This window comes from Natator depressus, chromosome 6 (assembly GCF_965152275.1).
Source record: "Natator depressus isolate rNatDep1 chromosome 6, rNatDep2.hap1, whole genome shotgun sequence".
Taxonomy (NCBI): Eukaryota; Metazoa; Chordata; order Testudines; family Cheloniidae; genus Natator; species Natator depressus.
The window spans coordinates 10,474,571-10,497,470 of record NC_134239.1 but is presented as its reverse complement, the minus strand read 5'-3'; the positions used below and the strand labels follow the sequence as shown (position 1 = coordinate 10,497,470).

Here is a 22,900-nt window from a genome sequence, read left to right as displayed (position 1 = left end):
AAAGGAGACATGGATATAATGGGATTCCCCAAGGAGCCGATCTCCCCTCCCTGACTCATTCCTTACCCGTCCTAGTTGCCTCCATGAGTCTCTGTGCCAGGGCAACCCTGTTCATGCCTCTCAGGATGTCCTGGGTCACCTGCAGAGCATGTTCCTCCCCATACTCATGGATCAGCTCCTCAATGACCTCCACAGGCTCTGCTGTCTCCAGTCTATTGCAGGGAACAGGGTTAGAGTCCTGCTCCTGGTTGATCTCAGACACTTTGATCTGGAAGCTCTCAAGTTCCTTCTGTCCCATGTGCCCCAGGTTTGCATCAGGAGATCACTCACTCTGAAGAGGGCTGATCTCCACTCCCAGGTTTGTCTGATGTAATCCCTCTACATCTCAAAGTCTTGTCACCTGGGTTCTCTGGTTCTTGTTTCTCAGCACGCTCAGGGTTGCTTCTATGGCATAGCGCACCCCGTAGTGACTGATTAGCTCCTCCACCATCTCTGCCAACCCTTCCCTGTCCAGCTTGTCCCCATGGATGGGGGGGTTGGTGATAGATGTGTTTCTCAGTTCAACTTCAGTCATTTTGAAGATCCTTAGCTCCTCCTCTCCCAGGTTATCCAAGGTGCAGCGCAGAAGCTCCTTCACTCTGGAGATGTTCAGTAGATGCTCACTGTACTCTTTCCCATATGCCCCCAGTGTCTCAGCAAGTCCTTTTGCGCCGGCCTCTTGGTTCATGACTCTTGTCAAGGTTCCTTCCCCACCCTGAACGCTAGGGTACAGATGTGGGGACCTGCATGAAAACCTCTTAAGCTTACTTTTACCAGCTTAGGTTAAAACTTCCCCATGGTACAAACTATTTTACCTTTTGCCCTTGGACTTTCGCTGCCACCACCAAACGTCTAACACCAGTTACTGGGAAAGAGTTCGTTTGGAAAAGTCTTTCCCCCCAATATCCTCCCAAATCTTACCCCCCGCTTTCCTGGGGAAGGTTTGATAAAAATCCTCACCAATTTGCATAGGTGACCACAGATCCAAATCCTTGGATCTTAAGAACAATGAAAAAGCAATCAGTTTCTTAAAAGAAGAATTTTAATAGAAGAAAAAGTAAAAAGAATCACCTCTGTAAAATCAGGATGGTAAATACCTTACAGGGTAATTAGATTCAAAACATAGAGAATCCCTCTAGGCAAAACCTTAAGTTACAAAAAAAAGACAAAAACAGGAATCTACATTCCATTCAGCACAACTTATTTTCTCAGCCATTTAAAGAAAACAGAATCTAACGCATCTCTAGCTAGATTACTTACTAAGTTCTAAGACTCCATTCCTGTTCTGTCCCCGGCAAAAGCATCACACAGACAGAGAGAGAGGCTTTGTTTCTCCCTCCCCCCAGCTTTTGAAAGTATCTTGTCTCTTCATTGGTCATTGTGGTCAGGTGCCAGCGAGGTTATCCTAGCTTCTTAACCCTTTACAGGTGAAAGGGTTATTCCTCCGGCCAGGAGGGACCCCAAAAGGTGTCTACTCTTCCCTTCACACTCATGATGCCCCCCAAATCACAGATAGAGTGAAACGCTGCCTGGGATTTCTTCCTGGAGCTCTAGGAGAAAGCAGAGTTAATAAGACACATGCACCTCTAAATATACTACAAAGTATATAAAGACTAACAATATTTTCCACATCTCAAGGATGATTTTAACCAGTTGATTCTGGGAAACTTTCACGGCAGAGTGCATCAGCCACTTTGTTAGAAGCTCCTGAGATGTGCTGGATGTCGAAATCAAAATCTTGGAGAGCTAAACTCCACCGAATAAGATTTTTGTTATTTCCTGTGGCAGTATGAAGCCACTGTAGTGCAGCATGGTCGGTTTGCAGGTGGAAACGCCGTCCCCAAACATATGGGTGTTGCTTTTCCAGAGCGTAGACAGTGGCGTAACATTCTTTTTCACTGACTGATCAGTTGCTTTCCCTCTCAGACAGCTTCTTGCTGAGAAACACTACAGGTTTGATCCAGGTTGATCCAGTCCTTTCTGCATTAAAACTGCTCCCACACCACGCTCGGATGCATCTGTGGTTACTAGGAACGGTTTGTCAAAGTCTGGGGCCCTTAGTACAGGGTCAGACATGAGTGTCGCTTTAAGCTGGTTAAAGGCCTTCTGACACTCTTCGGTCCACTGAACGGCATTTGGCTGTTTCTTTTTGGTTAGGTCTGTCAGTGGGGCGGCGATTCGGATGTATTGTGGTACAAATCGCCTGTAATAACCGGCCAAGCCTAAGAAGGATTGAACTTGTTTCTTTGACTTTGGGACAGGCCACTTTTGGATACCATCCACTTTGGCCTGTAGGGGGTTGATAGTTCCTTGACCCACCTGGTGTCACTCTGTTTAGGCCTATTTGACACTTCTTAGCCTTAACAGTTAGTCCTGCCTCCCTTATGCACTCAAAGACTTTTTGTAGATGTTCCAGGTGTTCTACCCAGGAATCCGAAAATATGGCCACATCGTCAAGGTAGGCGACTGCATAGTCTCCTAATCCCGCTGGGAGACAATCTACAAGTCTTTGGAAGGTGGCGGGTGCATTCTGCAGCCCGAAAGGGAGTACATTAAATTCATACAGCCCGAGATGTGTGGTGAAGGCTGACCTTTCCTTGGCGGATTCATCAAGCGGTACCTGCCAGTACCCCTTGGTTAAGTCCAAGGTAGAGATGAACTGGGCCCGTCCCAGTTTCTCTAATAGTTCATCTGTGCGTGGCATTGGATAGTTGTCTGGGCGAGTTACAGCATTTAGCTTACGGTAGTCCACGCAAAAATGTATCTCCCCATCTGTTTTGGGAACTAGAACCACTGGAGATGCCCATGCACTGCCAGAGGGGCGGATTACCCCTATCTGTAACATATCCCGGATCTCCCGTTCTATAGCAGTTTTAGCTTGAGGAGACACCCGGTAAGGTTGGACTTTAATTGGGTGAGCATTACCTGTGTCAATGGAGTGGTATGCCCGTTCAGTCAGTCCTGGGGTGGCTGAGAATGTCGGCGCGTAGCTGGTGCACAGCTCCTGGATCTGCTGTCACTGCATTCGCCCAAGGGTCATGGAGAGGTTCACCTCTTCCACGCCACCAGCACTTTTCCCTTCGTAGTAGACACCTTCAGGCCACTCAGCGTCATCTCCTCCCTGGGCTGTAAACTGACAAACCTTTAATTCTCTGGAATAAAGGGCTTTAGAGAATTAATATGGTACACCTTAGGCTTTCGGTTAGAGGTGGGGAATGCTATGAGATAATTAACAGCTCCCAGGTGCTCCTGGACCGTGAATGGCCCTTCCCACAACGCTTCCATTTTATGGGCCTGGAGCGCCTTTAAGACCATGACCTGGTGTGATGATGTGACTCAGCGGCGGGGGGGGGGGAGTGTTGACCTGGGAATGTGCCCTGGGGATGGGAGACCTGAGAACCTGTAACCTGAGCCAGGAGGGGGAGGGGGAGGTAACACCTCTGCCTGGGAATGTGGACGGAGGCTGCAGCAGGGAACCTGCTGGGTGGGTTTAGTTTCAGTTTGGTGCTGGGTGGAGGAACACAGGGAACCCCAGGGCTGGTGTCTAAGCTCCCTGCTCCCCCAGAAGGACTTGACTGAGGGGTCCTGGGTGTACCCCACAAGCTCTGTTTTGGACTGTGTTCCTGTTGTCCAATAAACCTTCTGTTTTACTGGCTGGCTGAGAGTCTCAGTGAATCCCTGGAAGAGGGGTGCAGGGCCTGGACTCCCCCACACTCCGTGACAACTGGTGGCAGCGGTGGGATGTACTGCACCCCGTGAACGGCGCTTCCTGCAGTAAGTGACTGGGGAACAGTAAAACGAAGGGGGATTGACGGGGACCGGGCGTGCGGAAGATTCAGAGAGAGACGGTTTCAGGGGGCGGTTAACCCCTGGGAGCGTGTGACCAGAGAGAAGGGCTTTTGCAGTAACAGGGTCCCCCGGGGGATTGCAGCGAGCGGTCCCAGGGGCGGAGGAGTCTGCAGCTCGACCCTGGCAAAGAGGTGGTGACCTCAAGAAGGACTGGCACACGAGGGGCTTTTCCCGGAAACCGTAGAAAGCTGCCCGGCCTGCGAGTGGCCAGCAGGGAGATGTACGCTAAACGCCTTAAGAGTGACCTGGTGGAGCTGTGCAGGCAGAGGGGGCTGCGCACTGGGAGGTCCACCAAGGAACAGCTGATTGCCCAGTTGGAGGAGAGGGATCGCTTGGATGACCCGATCCCTGTCCCTGAGGGAAGCCGCCCAGCGGACGCAGCGTGGGCCCTGGGGCCTGACCGGGCTGGGAGGGGTCAGGCTGCTGCCCAGGACATCCCGAGACCCTTCCTACCTATGCCTGGGGGAGGGGTTGGGGGAAGCCCAGTGGATACCGAGGGCACCCTGACCCCGGCAGCCAGCAGGGGATCCTCCCAGCGGAGCTCCCCATCCCTGGAGCGGATGCGGCTGGAATGGGAGAGGGAGATGAAAATGAGGGAGCTGGAGGATCATGAAAAACAACGTCAACATGAGGAGAAACAACGTCAACATGAGCAGGAGAAGAAGGAGAAACAACGTCAACATGAGCAGGAGAAGGAGAGGGAACATCAGGAGAAGGAGAAACAAAGACAGCATGAACTGGAGCTGGCCAGGCTGAGGAGCAGTGGGACTCCGACTGCGGTGAGTGTGGGGGGACCCAAGACTGCAGGAGCTTTGATAAGTGCTTCCTGGCCCAGCAGAAGGAGAGGGAGGACATAGATAGCTTCCTGATGGCCTTTGAGAATGCCTGCGAGATGCACAGGGTTGACCCTGCAGACAGGCTCCAGTTTCTCACCCCCTTACTGGACCCCAAAGCCGTGGAGGCGTACAGCCGAATGACAGGGGCGGAGGCAGGGGACTATGAACTATTCAAACAGGCCCTGCTCCGTGAGTTTGGGCTGACCCCCGAGATGTACCGGAGAAGGTTCTGGAGTCAGCGTAAAACACCTGAGGTCACCTACCTACAACTGGTCAACCGGATGCAGGGGTATGCCCGCAAGTGGACAGCTGGGGCCCAAGCTAAAGAGGACCTGCTTGACCTAATCGTACTGGAGCAACTGTATGAACAATGCCCTTCTGACCTGAGGCTGTGGCTGGTGGACAAAAAGCTCGCGAACCCCCAGCACGCAGGGCAGCTGGCCGACGAGTTTGTGAACAGTCGGTCAGGGGGTAGCTGGGAGGAATCCCAAAAGAACAGGCCCCCCCCCGATGCAGAGAGAGAGTCACCATGGGGCCTCCCAGTGGGGAAATAGGGAGAACCCCCTCCAAAGGGGAACGCCTGGCGTCGGGCCCCTCCGACCCGCTCGAGGGGACCAACGTGACCTGAGCTGCTATCACTGTGGCCAGAGAGGCCACGTACGGTCCCAGTGCCCCGGGCTCAGGGACAAATTGAGCAGACCCAACCTACCCAGGGTTAACTGGGTAGGGACCCAGCTGGACGAGGGGCAGACAACCCAGGCAAGGGGGGCTACCAGTTTACCACCTGCTCAGGAGGGAAGAGTACTCCAGGCCAGCTCTGCCAGAGGGCTGGAGGCTCTGGACTCAGGCTGCTCGGTTTACAGGGTGGGCGCGGGGCTGTCCCTCTGGAGAGAGTGCCTTGTTCCCCTGGAGGTGGATGGGAGGAAGGTCAATGGATACTGGGATACGGGCACGGAGGTGACGCTGGCCCGGCCCGAGGTGGTGGCCCCAGATCGGGTGGTGTCCAACACCTACCTGACCCTGACAGGGGTGGGCGGGACCCCATTTAGGGTGCCCGTGGCAAGGGTACACCTGAAATGGGGGGCCAAGGAGGGCCCCAAGGATGTGGGGGTACACCACCATTTGCCCACTGAAGTTTTGATGGGGGGGACCTAGAGGACTGGCCAAGCAAGCCCCAGACCACCCTGGTTGTGACCCGTAGCCAGAGCCGGCGAGGGGCACTGCACCCTGACCTTGGGGAGGGTACCACGCCGGAGGCGCAGAACCCTACCCTGGTGGGGAGGGAGCGCCGAGGGGCATGGCTCAGAAAGGCTGTGGCCTCAGACCTGGCCAATGAGAGGGAACCAGTCCCCATCCCTTCCCCAGCCGCTGAGTTCCAGGCCGAGTTGAGGAAAGATCCCTCCTTGAGGAAACTCAGGGACCTGGCCGACCTCAGTGAGGGACGGACCATGAGGAGAGGCTGCCAGGAGAGGTTCCTGTGGGAGAAGGGGTTCCTGTACCGAGAATGGGCTCCCACAAGGGAAGTAGAGTCCTGTGGGATCAGGAGGCAGCTGGTGGTCCCCCAGAAGTATCGCCGCAAGCTCCTGTACCTGGCCCATGACATCCCCCTCGCAGGGCACCAGGGAATCCGGCGCACCCGGCAGAGGTTGCTACAGAACTTTTACTGGCCCGGGGTCTTTACCACGGTCCAGCAGTATTGCCGATCCTGTGACCCTGTCAGAGGGTGGGGAAGGCCCGGGACAAGGGGAAAGCGGCTTTGAGACCTTTGCCCATCATAGAGGAGCCTTTCCAGAAGGTGGCCATGGACATTATGGGGCCTCTCAGCAAGACGACCTGGTCGGGGAAGAAATACATTCTGGTGGTAGTAGATTTTGCCACCCGCTACCCCGAGGCAGTGCCCTTAGCTTCCATTGAAGCAGACACCGTGGCAGATGCGCTCCTGACCATTTTCAGCCGAGTGGGGTTCCCCAAGGAAGTCTTGACAGACCAAGGCTCCAACTTCATGTCGGCCCTGCTCCGGTGCTTGTGGAAGAAATGTGGGGTCTGGCATGACTGGGCCTCAGCTTATCACCCCCAGTCCAATGGGCTGGTGGAGAGGTTTAACGGGACGCTAAAGATGATGCTGAAAACCTTTATGAACCAGCACCCGCAGGATTGGGACAAGTATTTACCTCACCTGCTGTTTGCGTACAGGGAGGTGCCCCAGGAGTCTACCGGATTTTTGCCTTTCGAACTGTTATATGGAAGGAGGGTGAGGGGCCCCCTGGACCTGATGAGAGACGAATGGGAGGGGAAGGCCACTCCCGATGGAGAGTCAGTGGTGGAGTATGTCCTGACCTTCCGAGAGAGACTGGCTGAACTCATGGGCCTGGCCAGGGAGAATCTGGCCAGAGCCCAGAGGAAGCAGAAGGTCTGGTATGACCGCACGGCGCGGGCCCGTGCCTACGCCACCGGGGATCAGGTGATGGTTCTCATCCCTGTGAGAAAGAACAAACTACAGGCCACCTGGGAGGGCCCTTTCAAGGTCATCAAGCAGCTCAATGAGGTAAACTATGTGGTGGAGCTGTCGAACCGGGCGCACCACCGCCGGGTGTACCATGTGAATATGATGAAGCCATATTATGCCAGGGGGAATGTGGTGTTGGCCGTGTGTGGACAGTGGGAGGAGCAGGGAGATGACCCTTTAGTAGATCTATTCCCTGGGACCAGAGCTGGTTCCCCCCTGGAAACAATTCCCCTCTCGGATCAGCTAACCCCTGCCCAGCAAGCTGAGGTCAGGGGGGTGCTGCATCCGTACTGACAGCTGTTTTCCAACCACCCTGGACGCACTAATCTGACTGTCCACCGGGTGCAGACAGGGTCGCACCCGCCGATAAGATGCTCCCCCTTCCGAGTCACAGGGAAAACTGCTCAGGACCTGGAAAGAGAGGTCTGGGACATGCTGGCTTTGGGGGTGATCCAGCCATCTGCCAGCCCTTGGTCCTCGCCGGTGGTGCTGGTCCCCAAAAAGGATGGGTCGGTCCGGTTCTGTGTGGACTATCGGAAGCTCAATGCCATCACTGTGTCTGATGCCTACCCCATGCCCAGGCCGGACGAACTCCTAGACAAGCTGGGAGGAGCTCGGTACCTTACCACCATGGACCTTACAAAGGGCTAATGGCAAGTGCCGCTGGATGCAGATGCTCGGCTGAAATCGGCCTTTATCACCCCTCTGGGACTCTATGAGTTCCTGACCCTGCCTTTCGGCCTCAAGGGAGCGCCGGCCACCTTCCAGCGCCTAGTGGACCAGCTACTGAGGGGGATGGAGAGTTTTGCCATGGCGTATATTGATGACATCTGTGTCTTTAGCCAGACCTGGGAGGACCATGTGTCTCAGGTTAGACAAGTGCTGGACCGACTCCAGGGGGCTGGGCTGACTGTAAAAGCAGAGAAGTGCAAGGTGGGGATGGCTGAAGTATCTTACCTGGGCCATCGAGTGGGGAGCGGCCGCCTAAAGCCAGAACCAGCCAAGGTGGAGGTGATCAGAGACTGGCCCGCTCCCCACACCAAAAAGCAGGTCCAAGCCTTTACTGGGATGGCTGGATACTACCGAAGATTTGTTCCCCACTTTAGCGCCATAGCCACCCCCATCACTGAGCTATGCAAGAAGGGGAAGCCAGACAAGGTGGTCTGGACCGAGCAGTGCCAGGAGGCTTTCCGGGCGCTGAAGGAGGCTCTGGTCAGTGGCCCAGTTCTGGCAAACCCAGACTTTGACAAGCCCTTTGTGGTGTTCACCGATGCCTCAGACACGGGGCTGGGGGCGGTGTTAATGCAGGAGGATGAAAAGGGGGAGACACACCCCATCGTGTACCTGAGCAAGAAGTTGCTACCCCGGAAGCAGAACTACACGGCCATCGAGAAGGAGTGCCTGGCCATGGTGTGGGCCCTCAAGAAACTAGAGCCCTATCTCTTCGGGCGACACTTCACCGTCTACACCGACCACTCTCCCCTGACCTGGCTGCACCAGATGAAAGGAGCCAACGCCAAGCTCCTGAGGTGGAGCCTGCTCCTGCAGGATTACGACATGGACGTGGTCCACGTGAAGGGAAGTGCCAATCCGATAGCGGATGCGCTGTCCTGGAGAGGGGGCCCCGAACTTCCCCAGGTCACTGGTCACAGTGACCCCGCTCAGTTCAGTCTCGAAGGGGGGAGAGATGTGACGATGTGACACAGCAGGGAGGGGGGAGTGTTGACCTGGGAATGTGCCCTGGGGATGGGAGACCTGAGAACCTGTAACCTGAGCCAGGAGGGGGAGGTAACACCTCTGCCCGGGAATGTGGACGGAGGCTGCAGCAGGGAACCTGCTGGGTGGGTTTAGTTTCAGTTTGGTGCTGGGTGGAGAAACACAGGGAACCCCAGGGCTGGGGTCTAAGCTCCCTGCTCCCCCAGAAGGACTTGACTGAGGGGTCCTGGGTGTACCCCACAAGCTCTGTTTTGGACTGTGTTCCTGTTGTCCAATAAACCTTCTGTTTTACTGGCTGGCTGAGAGTCTCAGTGAATCCCTGGAAGAGGGGTGCAGGGCCTGGACTCCCCCACACTCCGTGACACCTGGTCCCCTACTTTGAAGGAACGCTCTCTGGCATGTTTATCATACCAGGCCTTTTGCTCTTTTTGAGCATCCTGTAGGTTTTCTTTAGCAAGGGGTAGAGAGGTTCGGAGGGTGTTTTGTAGGTTGGTTACAAAGTCCAGAATGTTAGTTCCTGGAGAAGGTGTAAATCCCTCCCATTGCTGCTTCACCAACTGTAATGGCCCCTTAACCTCGCGGCCATAGACAAGTTCAAATGGTGAAAACCCTAAACTGGGATGTGGTACAGCTCTGTAGGCAAAGAGCAACTGCTGCAACACTAGGTCCCAATCATTGGAGTGCTCATTTACAAATTTACATATGGCCCCCAAAGTTCCATTAAACTTCTCCACCATGCCATTTGTTTGATGGTGGTAAGGAGTGGCAACCGAGTGATTTACCCCATGAGCTTCCCAAAGGCTTTCCATAGTTCCTGCCAGGAAATTAGTTCCTGCATCTGGGAGGATGTCAGAGGGCCAACCTACCCTGTCAAAAATGTCTGCTAGTGCCTGGCACACACTTTTAGCCCTGATGTTGCGTAGAGCTACTGCTTCCAGCCATCGGGTGGCAAAATCCATGAAAGTCAGTATGTACTGCTTTCCTCTGGGTGTCTTTTTCGGAAAAGGACCCAGAATATCCACAGCTACTCGCTGAAATGGAACTTCAATGATGGGGAGTGGCTGGAGAGGGGCTTTGACCTGGTCTTGGGGTTTTCCCACTTTTTGGCATACCTCACAAGACCGGACATAGGTAGAAACATCCTTGCCCATTCCCTCCCAGTGGAATGACCTCCCCAAACGGTCTTTGGTCCTGTTTACCCCAGCATGGCCACTAGGATGATCGTGGGCTAAGCTCAAGAGCTTGACCCGGTACTTAGTTAGAACTACCAACTGTCTCCGAGGATGCCAGTCTTCCTGGTGTCCACCAGAAAGAGTTTCCTTGTATAAAAGTCCTCTTTCTACAACAAACCTGGATCAATTAGAAGAGCTGAGAGGCGGTGGGTTGCTCCGTGCTGCCATCCAAGCTCTCTGGAGGCTTTCATCTGCTTCTTGCTCGGCCTGGAACTGCTCCCTTGATGCTGGAGACATCAGTTCCTCATTGGATTGTGGACCTATGCTTGGTCCCTCTGGAAGCGATGTAGGGGATGGGGCTGTTTCCATTGATTGTGAACTGCTCTCCACTGGAGCTCTATGTTGGGGTTCAGGCTCTGGCTGAGCCTCTTGTGTAGGGTTATGGGCTGCTGCCGGTTCAAGTTCGGTGGGGCTCTCTGGTGTTGGGGTTGCAAGTACCGGATTCAGTGCTGGCACTGGTTCTGGTGCTGGTTGTTCCGCCGGTTCCGGTTCTGGGACTGGCTCTGTCTGGGTCTCTGGGACTGGATCCACTGCTGCTGTTGCAGACATTGGCCTGGGGTCCGGGTCCATCACCTCTGACTGGGTCCTGGTAGAAGTTTCCGGAACAGAGCTAGGCGTGACGGCTTGTTTAGCCTGGCTGCCGGTGACCATTCCCACCCTCTTGGTTAGCTTCACATGATTGGCCAAGTCTTCCCCCAACAGCATGGGGATGGGATAATCATCAGAGACTGCAAAAGTCCACGTTCCTGACCAGCCCTTGTATTGGATAGGCAACTCGGCTGTAGACGAATTGAAAGAGTTTGACTTGAAGGGTTGAATCATCACTTGGATCTCTGGGTTGATTAAATTGGGGTCCACTAAGGAAGCATGGATAGCTGACACTTGTGCTCTGGTGTCCCTCCATGCGGTGACCTTCTTCCCGCCCACACTCACAGTTTCCCTCCGCTCCAATGGTATCTGGGCCTGAGGACCTCTAGTGTGATTCCGGTGCAATGAACTGTAATCTGTTGGGGTTCTTGGGGCAGTTGATCTTTACATGCTCCAGCTCATTACATTTAAAACATTGTCCAGCTGACAGGTCACTGGGGCAAGGTGGGTTGCTGGAGAATAGTGTGGCGGGACGATAAGGTAGCTGGAGGGTTCCTTGGGGGGTAGGTGGGGCCTTGGGCTGCCCCTGGTAGTAGGGTGTGGTCTGGGGTTGTCCCTTCTGGTATCCACTCCAACCGCAACCAGTTTTTCTCTTTTCTGCCACCTCCACCCATTTGGCTCCAATCTCCCCCACCTCAATTACTGTTTTGGGCTTCCCATCTAGGATGTACCTTTCTATTTCCTCAGGAACACCCTCTAAGAACTGTTCCATTTGCATTAGGAAGGGCAAATTTACTGGAGATTTAACACTTGCTCCTGATATCCAGGCATCCCAATGTTTCACAATGTGGTAGGTATGTCGGGTAAATGACATGTCTGGTTTCCACCGTAGGGCTCTGAATCGCCGACGAGAAGGCTCGGGTGTTAGCCCCATTCTGACTCTCGCCTTGGTTTTAAACAGTTCATACTTGTTCATGTGTTCCTTAGGCATTTCAGTCACCACCTCAGCTAAGGGTCCACTGAGCTGTGGCCTCAGCTCTACCATGTATTGGTCTGTAGAGATGCTGTACCCAAGGCAGGCCCTTTCAAAGTTTTCTAAGAAGGCCTCGGTATCATCGCCTGCCTTGTAGGTGGGAAACTTTCTGGGATGGGAAGTGGTACCTGGAGGTGGATTGCTAGGGTATGTTGGTATATTCTGCTGAGCCTTTGCCTTCTCCCTTTCCAGTGCATGCTTCCTCTCTTTTTCCTTCTTCTCCAGTTCTTTGGCCCTTACCTCCATAGCTCTCCTGTGGGCAGCCTCTTGGTTCTTTTCTGCCTCTTTCGCTGCCTCCATTTCTTTGTCCTTTGCCTCCATTTCTCTCCTGTGGGCAGCTTCTAGGGCTTTTTCTGCCTCTTTCGCTGCCTCCAGTCTGGCTAACTCCAATTAGTATTGTGTCTTGGTTTCTGTCATCTTTGCCTCTCTGTTTTTAACTAACTTTACACTCGAGAGTTAGAAATAAAACAAAAAAACAAACCTTGGCTTGTAAAATTTTGCTGTGCTGTAATATGATACCTATATTCTCTGATAGTGATTGTCAGCCTACAGAAAAATCCTAAAAAACCAAAAACAAAAAACCTTAACACCTTTGTCTCCAGGCAAATAGATAGAAAACCCCTCTAGTTGCTCTTAGGAAAAAAACAACTTCAGGTCTGTGAAGACTTGTAAATTTCCCTGCAGGAGGTTAACCACCCTGCCTTTACGTAGAGAAACTCCAGCTCACCAAAGACAATTCCCTTTTTTCTCTGCTCTGGCCCCAAAGCAGAAAAAAAACCTAACTGCTTTCAGCTTAAAACCTGCTTTCCAGCAGCCCAAAGAAAAAAAATTTCTTTTCAAATCTGTGCTTCTGGTTCAAAAGAATCTCAAATTGATCTCAAATGATTTCAAGTTAATCCCACCGCTCTGCCACCATGTCAAGGTTCCTTCCCCACTCTGAACTCTAGGGTACAGATGTGGGGACCTGCATGAAAACCTCCGAAGCTTACTTTTACCAATTTAGGTTAAAACTTCCCCATGGTACAAACTATTTTACCTTTTGCCCTTGGACTTTATCGCTGCCACCAAACGTCTAACGGATATATAACTGGGAAAGAGCCCGTTTGGAAACGTCTTTCCCCCCAAAATCGCCCCAAGCCCTACACCCCCTTTCCTGGGGAAGGTTTGATAAAAATCCTCACCAATTTGCATAGGCGAACACAGACCCAAACCCTTGGATCTTAAGAATGAAAAAGCAATGAGATTCTTAAAAGAAGAATTTTAATAGAAGAAAAAGTAAAAGAATCACCTCTGTAAAATCAGGATGGTAAATAGCTTACAGGGTAATTAGATTCAAAACATAGAGAATCCCTCTAGGCAAAACCTTAAGTTACAAAAAGAGACAAAAACAGGAATCTACATTCCATTCAGCACAGCTTATTTTGTCAGCCATTTAAAGAAAACAGAATCTAACGCACATCTAACTAGATTACTTACTAAGTTCTAAGACTCCATTCCTGTTCTGTCCCCGGCAAAAGCATCACACAGACAGAGAGAGAGGCTTTGTTTCTCCCTCCCCCCAGCTTTTGAAAGTATTTTGTCTCCTCACTGGTCATTTTGGTCAGATGCCAGCGAGGTTATCCTAGCTTCTTAACCCTTTACAGATGAAAGGGTTTTTCCTCTGGCCAGGCGGGATTTTAAAGGTGTTTACCCTTCCCTTGATATTTACGACAGGGGCCATTTAGGGATCTGGGGCAAAAATTGGGGATTGGTCCTGCTTTGCGCAGGGGGCTGGACTAGACGACCTCCTGAGGTCCCTTCCAACCCTGATATTCTATTCTATGATTCTATTCTATTCTAAAAATGAGTGTGGGCTCTGGGACCAGGGATGAGGGGTTCAGGGGGTGGGATGGGGCTCAGGGCTGGGGCAGATGTATGGCCACTCCCCTGTGTGCATGTGCTGGTGTAGTCTGAGGTTTGAGTTGTGTGCAAAGTCCTTGCTGCAGTAAGCACAGGCGTACGGCCGCTCCCCGGTGTGTGCGTGCGCTGATGGGTTCTCAGGTGTGCGATCTGTGCAAAGTCCTTGCCACAGTCAGTGCAGCGATATGGCCGCTCCCCGGTGTGCGTGCGCTGGTGTATTTTCAGCTTTGAGCTCTCTGCAAAGGCCTTGCCACAGTCAGAGCAGTAGTACGGCCGCTCCCTGGTGTGTGTGCGCTGATGGGTTCTCAGGTGTGCCATCTGTGCAAAGCCCTTGCCACAGTCAGTGCAGTGGTACGGCCGCTCCCCAGTGTGCGTGCGCTGATGGGTTCTCAGGTTTGCGATCTGTGCAAAGTCCTTGCCACAGTCAGTGCAGTGGTACGGCCGTTCCCCGGTGTGCGTGCGCTGGTGTATTCTCAGCTTTGAGCTCTCTGCAAAGCTCTTGCTGCAGTCGGCACAGTGGTATGGCCTCTTCCCGGTGTGCGTTCGCCGGTGGAGGGTCAGCATATTGGCACTGTTGAACCCCTTGCCACAGTCAGTGCAGCGGTACGGCCGCTCCCCGGTGTGTGTGCGCTGGTGTGTTCTCAGGTGTGCAATTTGTGTAAAGCTCTTGCCACAGTCAGTGCAGTGGTATGGCCGCTCCCCGGTGTGCGTGCGCTGGTGTATTTTCAGCTTTGAGCTCTCTGCAAAGGCCTTGCCGCAGTCAGAGCAGTGGTACGGCCGCTCCCTGGTGTGTGCGCACTGGTGCTGGAGGAGTCCGGAGGGTTTTCTGAACCTCTTGCCGCAGTCGATGCAGCGATGGCGACGCTGGCCCACGGGGAGTCTCTGGTGTGTAGCCAGGTCTGGTCTCTGACTGAGTTTACCCTGGGGATGGACTGTGTCCTGTGCATGGATCCCTCTGTGGGATGTGGGATCCTGTGTTCCTGCCGCACTCTCCCCACACTCAGACCATTTCCTCGTTCCTCCCGGGATCCCGTGCCCTGTTGGAGAGAGCAGAGGCAATCCTAGTGTTAGCTCACGGTTAAGGCTACAAGTTTGTCAAGGATGGCAAATGTCATGGATAGAGCGATTTCTCCATTTGTCCATGACTGTTTTTTGGATGGGTGCCTCACCCTGCAATGATGGCTCCTGTCCCACAGGGATAGGCCCAATGCCTTGCTCTGGGCATTGAGACCTGGCCCGCGGGGTTACAGTGCCACTCAGATTTGCCCCCACTCACATTCATGATGGTGGGGGGGGGGCAAACTTCAGTGAATGGCCTTGCCACCCAGATCTTCTCTAGCCCACACCAACCACTCTGCACCAGGCTGTGGTCAGGGTTGCAGTGCTGAGGGGGAGGGTGCTTTTTGGGAGGCTAGTGCCCTCTGGGCAGGGCAGGTTTTATTAAAAATCCTGGAGCAGTCACAGTAAATGTAGTGACCTGTGATTTTACTAAATTTACTTTAACTGCTCCATAATTTTTAATACAAAATTCCATGACAAATCTGCAACCTTAGTCACGGTGGTTCTACCCTACATTGTTTGTGCAGCACCTAGCACCTGCTCCCACGTGTGCCATGCACCTCTTGGGTCTCATTTTATGCTTAAATTGTAGCCTGCCCAGGATACAGGCAGCGCCTGGCACAACGGGGCCCTGGATTTGTTTTCAAACTGATTTTGTTTTTATTTTAACCAGAGGTGTTTATTTACCTGGTGCTGGTTCTTCACTTTCTCCTCTTATATAGCATGAGGCCTGTTTGCCAGTTTTTGTGCTGTTTTAACTACATTGGTTTGAAACTAGTTGAGGGGCTACAATCTCCTCATGTGGACGTACTGAGACTGGTTTAAAGCTGCTGAGAACAACGTAGCTTATTCCTGTGGGGGAGTGAGTCCTTTTCTAGGAATTCCTTTTAAAGAAGTCATTTAGCCTCAGCTTGATGTTTCATTCTTTGTGCAAAACTAAAACTAAACTAAAATCCTCAAGAGGGTGGGGTTTGGGGTTGAGGGGATGTAACCTGTCACTCAGGGTGTGTGAGATGTAACCTGAAAAACACGTTTGTATTGTTTTACAACCCAATCAGTGACAATGCTGTGCTGGAAAGTGAGAGTGGCCTTTGATCTATAGACAGTCACAGACACGTTAGGGCTGAGGGCTGTGCTAAGCATGGACACTGAAGCAATGCAAGTGACAACGATTTCATGCCACTGAGAAAGCAGGAGGAGAGGGGATGTGACAAAGGCCATGCCACCTCCTCTCCCTCACACCCTGCCCATACACCAGGGTACTCCAAGCCATGGCCTGCAGGACGATTTCATCTGGCCTCCAAATGCATCAGCTTTCCCTGCAGCAGCTGCCTGGAACCCGGGGCAGTTTTAGAGCATTACAGTGAAGCTCTACAAGTGCCTGAGACCTGCTCTACAAATTGCATCGTCCATGTGGCGTCCCCTCACACTCATCATACATGACTGATCCTGCTCTGCCTCGAGCCATTCCCAGCTTTCTCCTTGCTCGCTGGGGCAGGTGTCTCCAGTCTGAGAGGTTATGTGCATAATGAACTGGCAGAGAGGGGGTAGGGTGGGAACCTGGAGAGGACAGCACCTTCTCTGCCAAGGGCCAGTGACTCTGGGATGCTCTCCCAGGCTGCGAGCAGGTTTTTGCCCCTCTCTGAGCTATATTTGGATCCACGTGCTCAGGGCCATAGGACACCAGCACTCATAACTTGAGAGAGGAGGGGCAGAGGCATGAAACTCATCTCAAAAATCTCTAGGACACCCCTTTCCTTGGTATGATTTTCTGAGGTGTGGGAAGCCTAGAAGAAGGTGATGTGGTCTATGGACCGGCAGGCTTGTATTTCTACCCAGGTGCTTATCTGCCCCCCCCAGTGCCAGATCCGCTGACACACAGACAGATTTTAGCCTCACAGTCCCAATGCCCTCTCCATTACACAAGTGAGGAATCTGAGGCATGGTGGAGCTGTAATGACCCACTTCTAGAACTGAACCAATATGTAGGGACAAAATTAGAAAGGCCAGGGCTAAAAACAAATTAAACTAGCTAAGGATATAAAAGGGAACAAGAAAGCATTTTACAAATACATGGGAAGCAAGAGGAAGACCAAGGACAGGCTAGGCCCATTACTAAATGGAGGGAAAGACAATAAGAGAAAACGCAGCAATTGCCAAACTGTTAAATGCCTCCTTTGATTCAGTTTTCACCAAAAAAGTTAGCAGTGATCGGTCGACTAACATAGTGAAGATTAGTGTCAACAGGGTAGGATCTGAGCCTAAAATAGGAAAAGAAATAGTTATGAATTACTTAGACAAGATAGATGCCTTCAACTCAGCAGGGCCTGATGAAATACATCCTCAGAATACTTAAGGATCTGGATGAAGAGATCTCTGAGCCATTAGCGATTATCTCTGAGAACTCCTGGAGGATGGTAGAGAAAACAGAGGACTGGAAAAAGGTAAATATAGTACCATCTATAGAAAGGGGAATAAGGACTACCCAGGGAATTATAGACCAGTCAGCTTAACTTCAGTACCTGGAAAGATAAGGGAGCAAGTAATCAAACATTCTATTTGTGAGCCCCTAGAAGGAAATAAAAGTAATAAGTAACAGTCAACATGGATTTGTCAAGAACAAATTACGTGAAACCAACCTAATATCCTTCTTTGACAGGTAACAAGCCTTGTGGACAGGGTGGAAGCAGGACATGTCACAGCTTGACTTTCGTAATGCTTTTGATACTGTCTTCTCATAAACCAACTAGAGAAATCTAGCCTAGGCAAACCTACTATAAGCTGTGTGTGCAACTGGTTGGAAAACCAGACTCAGAGAGTAGTTATTATGGTTCATAAATGAACTACAAGGCTATATTGAACGGGATCCCACAGGGATCTGTCCTGGCTCCAGTTCTATTCCATATCTTCATAAATGATTTGGACAATGGCATAGAGAGTACACTCAAAGTTTATGGACGATTCAAAGCTGGGAGAGGTGCAAGCCCTTTGGAGGACAGAATTAGAATTCAAAATGATTCTGACAAACTGGAGAAAAGGTCAGAATTAAATAGGATAAAATACAATAAGATCATACACAAAGTACTACACTTATGTAGGAATAATCAGTTACACAAATACAGAATGGGAAATGACTGCCTAGGAAACAGTACTGCAGAAAACCATCTGGGGTTATAGTGGATCACAGACTACATATGAGTCAACAATGGAATCGTTTTTTGGGGGTGGGGGAAAAGCAAATATTCTGGGATGTATTAGCAGGAGTGTTGCAAGCAAGATGCGAGAAGTAATTCTTCCACTCTACTCAGCACTGGTAAACCCTCAGCTGGAGTACTGTGTCCAGTTCTGGACACCACACTTCAGAAAGGATGTAGGCAAACTGGAGAGGGTCAGAGGAGAGTAACAAGAATGATTAAATGTCTAGAAGACATGACCCATGAGGAAAGATTGAAAAAATTGGGTTTGTTTAGTCTGAAGAAAAGAAGACTGGTGGCGGGGGGGGGAGGGGGGGGGAGAAGGGGAGAGCTGATAACAGTCCTCAAGTACGTAAAAGGCTGTTACAAAGAGGAGGGTGAGAAATTGTTCTCCCTATCCACTGAGGCCAGGACAAGGAGCAATGGGCTTAAATTGCAGCAAGAGAGATTTAGGTTAGACATTAAGAAAAACTTCCAGACTCTACGGGTAGTTAAGCACTGGAACAAATTATCTAAGCAGGTTGTGGAATCTCCATCATTAGAGGTTTTTAAGAACAAGTGAGGCAGACACCTGTCAGGGATGGTCTAGATAATACTTAGCTTTGCCTCAGTGCAGGGGACTGGACTAGATGACCTACTGAGGTCCCATCAAGTCCTACGTTTCTATGATTCAAGATATCAAGGCCAGACAGACTCATTGTACCCATCCAGCCTGGCTTCCTGCCTAACCCAGGGCAGAGAATCTCCCCCGCAGTGATTCCTGCCTCTGGCCCAGTAACTCCTGGCTGAGTTAGAGCAGGGCTTTGAGAAAGAGACACCCCATCTCCACTGACAGACTCCCAGTGATGGAGAATCCAAGCTGCCATGAGGGGAGCTCTCCCAATGGTTCCTTCCCCTCCCAGATAAACACTGACCCCTAATTCCCAGCCTCCATTTGTCCCCTTCAGCTCCCAGACAGTGGATCTCGCTCTGCCTTTGCCTTCTACATTAAGGAGCCCTCCACTAGCAGCTGTATAAATCAGAAGGGACTGGATTATTATGACTCACCTGAGGAGGGGCTCTCAGGCCCGGAGCTTTCCCTGGAGTCCTCGGCATTCTGGATCCAGAGCTCTGCCTCCCCTAGCTCGATCCGGTGGATTAAATCCGGTGTGGAACCTGAACAGCCTGTTTGGAGGGGAAAGAATCAATTTTATTAATAAAGTTTTGGGGGTAGGGAATCATTTATATATTGGTGCAGCCCCGCACAACAGGGCCCCATCTCGATCAGGGTGTGTCTACCCAGCACCTGGCATGATGGGACACTGATCTTGGATGCTGCTTCCGAGGAAAGCGCAAGAGATCCCAAGCAGGAGAATAAAGAAATAAACCTTCCTTAGAGATTTCTTCTCATCTCCCACCAGGCAAGTTTAGTTCATACTCTAAAGCTGCAACGTCTATGACCCATCTCAATTTGCAGTGGGGGGCCCAGTTTTAAATCCTTACTAGGGGAACTCCAGATGTTCCACAGAAAGTTCTCATCCTGCTAACATCTTGGCCTCCATGCTATCTTGTGGCAGTAAGTTCCATAGGACAACTGTGTTCTTTAACGAGTTGAAATACCATTGAACACCCCATTAACTCTGATTAAGAGACAGGGTGGATACAAAGTCCCCAACTACCCTCTCTCACTTACCCAACTGTCTCCTTAAAAATTTATCGTGGGGAAGACTTTGGAAGAAGGGAACTTCAGTCCTTTGCCCTCTTATAGCTCAAATTCAACACTTGGCAGTACATCATTAAGGCATAGGCCACAACATGTGTCATGGCAGGCGTCACCAGGTGGCGCCATTCTACAAATCTATCAGTTCTTTTGCTTAGGTTGCAAGCATTGTTCAACTATACAGTTGTTAAATGTATGATGCATGTTCTTTTCAGGGAGGTTGGGAGCTGCTGCAAGCAGCAGATGCGTTTTCTCCCTACCTTATTTTTCTAGCTAGAGTCAGTTCCTGAGGCAGAGTTGCTGCCATCGGTGTCTGGCCGGGATTCCTGGAAGAGGCTGTCGTTCATGTGACTGTTTGCTACCATGGCTGTGCCAGGACTGAGGTACGTAATGCAAGTAAACAAGTTACACTGGGGGCTTGGCTACACTTGCAGATGTAGAGCGCTGGGAGTTAAACCAGCCCTTGGAGAGCGCAGCAGGGAAAGCGCTGCCGTGTGTTCACACTGTCAGATTCAAGCGCACTGGCGTGGCCACATTAGCAGCTCTTGCAACGCCACAAAGAGCAGGGCATTGTGGTAGCTATCCCAGTGTGCGAGTGGCTGCAACGTGCTTTTCAAATGGGGGGGGGGGGTGGAGTGTGACAGGGACTGTGTTGTGTGTAAGTGGGGGGAGAGAGAGTTGGTTTTTGGGGGGCAGAGAGTGTGTCAGCATGCTATCTTCTAAGTTCAGACAGCAGCAGACCCCCCCCCCCTGCCCCCCCATCTCACACACTCACAGCAAGCAGCATTCCACAGGAATGGTTGCTTTGTCCCGGAGCAGGTAAGCAGCCAGCTGTCAGAAATGGAGCTTTGAAAGGGCACATCCGCATTCCTACAGCCAAGTTCACACCAATGGGAAGAGTGGCCACTTGACTTAAGGGGATTATGGGACGTTTCCAGAGGCTGATCACAGCACAGTAACGCAACATGTCGTCCACACTGACGCCCGGGCATTTCAGCCGAGGCGCAGCAAGCATTGTGCTTCTCGTGGAGGTGGATTACCAGGAGCGCTCTCCGGCTGCAGAGTCCAGGTGCTCTAAGAGCCTTGCCAGTGTGGACAGATCGGGAGTCAGGGCGCCCGGGGCTGCTTTAATGTGCTCTAACTTGGAAGTGTAGCCAAGCCCTAAGATTAGCCCCAGGCTCTATAGCAGCAGAGTCCAATACGTTCGCCACTAGCCACATGTGCCTAATAGGCTACTGAATTGTGGCTAATGCAAGTGGCTTTTTTATAATGTGGCTAAGAAGAAAAATTCAAAACCACAAGTGTAGCTCGCAGCGTGGCTAGCATGGAATTTCTATTGGACACCACTGCTCGATAGTCCTGATTTCTGCTTCAACAGGAAGCCGACCTGAAAGGGGCCGACATTTGCCAACACTCGACCACGGGGTGGCACATGGCAGCTGAGGCATCAAGGGAACCCAGACATTTCACAGCTATGAGTAGAGATAAATTGGTCCTTACCCAAGGAAACGAGGGCCCGGTAATTCCTCAGCATCTGGTCCCGGTACAGCTGCTTCTCTGGCCGGGACAAGAGCTCCCACTCCTCCCGGCTGAAATACAGAGCCACGTCCTCAAACGCCACCCGCAGCTGCTGGCACAAGCGTTACACACTCAGCACCCTCCGCTCCAGCCCCAGCCCGGGCTCTCAGCAGGGGACGCGGGCTCTAGGGCAGCGGCCCCCGGGGAACCCCCAGCCCAGCAGCTGTGACCCAGGGAGACCCCCCCGCACAGCCCCCCGGGGACTCGGGGTAAAGGGGTCGCGCCTGGCTCCGCATGTCCGCCCGGCTTTGTGGGCGGGTCCCGGGGCCCCAAAGCCGCTCCCCGGCCCCAGCTGCTGCAGCCCCTGACCCCCGGGCTGCGCTGATGCAAAGCGGGACCCCGGACCCTGCCTGGCCGCGCTGAGCCGCCCCCAGCCCCGGGGTCACTAGCGCGGGAGGGACCCGGTCCCGGCCCCCCTCGGCCCCAGCCGGGACCAGCCAGTGCCCGGCCGGGGAGTCCCCGCCCCGCGTCCTACCTGCGCCGGCCCCGCTGCAGCCATCGCCGGGCTCGGCTCCGGCTCCGGCTCCGGCCCCGGCCGCTTCCTCCGCCCGGGCAGCGACTTCCCGCCCCGCGGCTGGTCCCTCCCCGAAACCGACTCGCCCGCCTGGGGCTGCAGCGGGACCCGCCCTGCGCAGGGGCCGAGCTGAGTCCCAGGTGTCCGGGAAGGCCCCGCCCCAACCCTGCCGCGCTCCCCGCCCGCGCCTGCGCCGCCAGCTCCAGCAGCCGGGGGAGGCTCCAGCGCAGGGACCTTCTGGACCAGCCCCCCGGACGCCTGGGTCCCGAGTCCGGCCGCCGGGGGCGCTCGCGGCACCTGGAGCCCCAGTGGCCCGTAAGGGGGCAGCCCGGTCCCCGCCCCTGGGCTGTGCGTGGGGCCCTAGGGAGCTGGCTAGGGCGGGGGCTTGGGAGCCCCGATTCTTTCCTGGCTCTCGGAGACGAGTAAGGATCAGTGGGTACAAGAGGGCTCAGGCCAGGCTGTGCAGCTTGTCAGTCTCTCAGTAATGGTACGTCTACCCTGCGAAGTTGTCAACAAAACGTTTGTCTTTCACGGGTACTTAAAAAAGCCCCCCACGAAAGACAAAAGTTTTGCCCGACACAAGTGGCAGTGTGAACGCTCTCCTGCCGACAAAGCTAATGCCGCTGGTAGGGCTCGAAGAATTTTGTCAGCAAAAGCTTGTTGACCCCCTCAAAGATTCTAGTAGATTGGTGAGGCATGATTTCCCTTTACTAAAACCGTGTTGACTCTTCCTCAACAAATTATGTTCATCGATATGTCTGACAATATTGTTCTTTGTTATAGTTTCAATCAGTTTGCCCGGTACTGAAGTCAGGCTTACAGGCCTGTAATTGCTGGGAGCATCTCTGGAGCCCTTTTTAAAAATTAGCATCACATTAGTTATCCTCCGGTCATTTGGTACAGAAGCTGATTTAAATGATAGGTTACATACCACAGTGAGTACTTCTGCAATTTCACATTTGAGATCCTTCAGAACTCTTGGGTGAATTCCATCTGGTCCTGGTGACTTATTGCTGTTTAATTTATCAATTTGTTCCAAAACCTCCTCTAGTGATACCTCAATCTGGGACAGTTCCTCAGATCTGTCACCTAAAGAGAATGGCTCAGGTTTGGGAATCTCCCTCACATCCTGAGCCATGAAGACCGATGCAAAGAATT

General features: G+C 52.4%; 2 protein-coding genes across 3 annotated transcripts; both read right to left on the bottom strand.

The window, feature by feature from the left end:
- Positions 1-1,176: 1,176 nt before the first annotated feature.
- Positions 1,177-12,507, bottom strand: LOC141988571 (uncharacterized). 2 transcript variants are annotated; one of them, XM_074954415.1, is made up of 3 exons: positions 10,297-12,507; positions 2,965-3,165; positions 1,177-1,589 (listed from the first exon to the last, which is right to left on the bottom strand). In XM_074954415.1, exon 1 carries the CDS (start codon positions 12,118-12,120, stop codon positions 11,152-11,154), a length of 969 nt encoding a protein of 322 aa, XP_074810516.1. In that variant the 5' UTR covers positions 12,121-12,507; the 3' UTR covers positions 1,177-1,589; positions 2,965-3,165; positions 10,297-11,151. The 2 variants fall into 2 exon arrangements, with proteins under 2 accessions (XP_074810516.1, XP_074810515.1); XM_074954414.1 differs by having other exon boundaries at positions 1,177-3,165.
- Positions 12,508-13,157: 650 nt separating this feature from the next.
- LOC141989673 (uncharacterized) lies at positions 13,158-21,727 on the bottom strand. The gene is given in 5 exon segments (XM_074956607.1): positions 13,158-13,816; positions 13,819-14,735; positions 18,999-19,115; positions 21,151-21,277; positions 21,704-21,727. Coding segments are annotated over 5 exon segments (1,326 nt in total). The 3' UTR covers positions 13,158-13,675.
- Between the last annotated feature and the right edge of the window lie 1,173 nt (positions 21,728-22,900).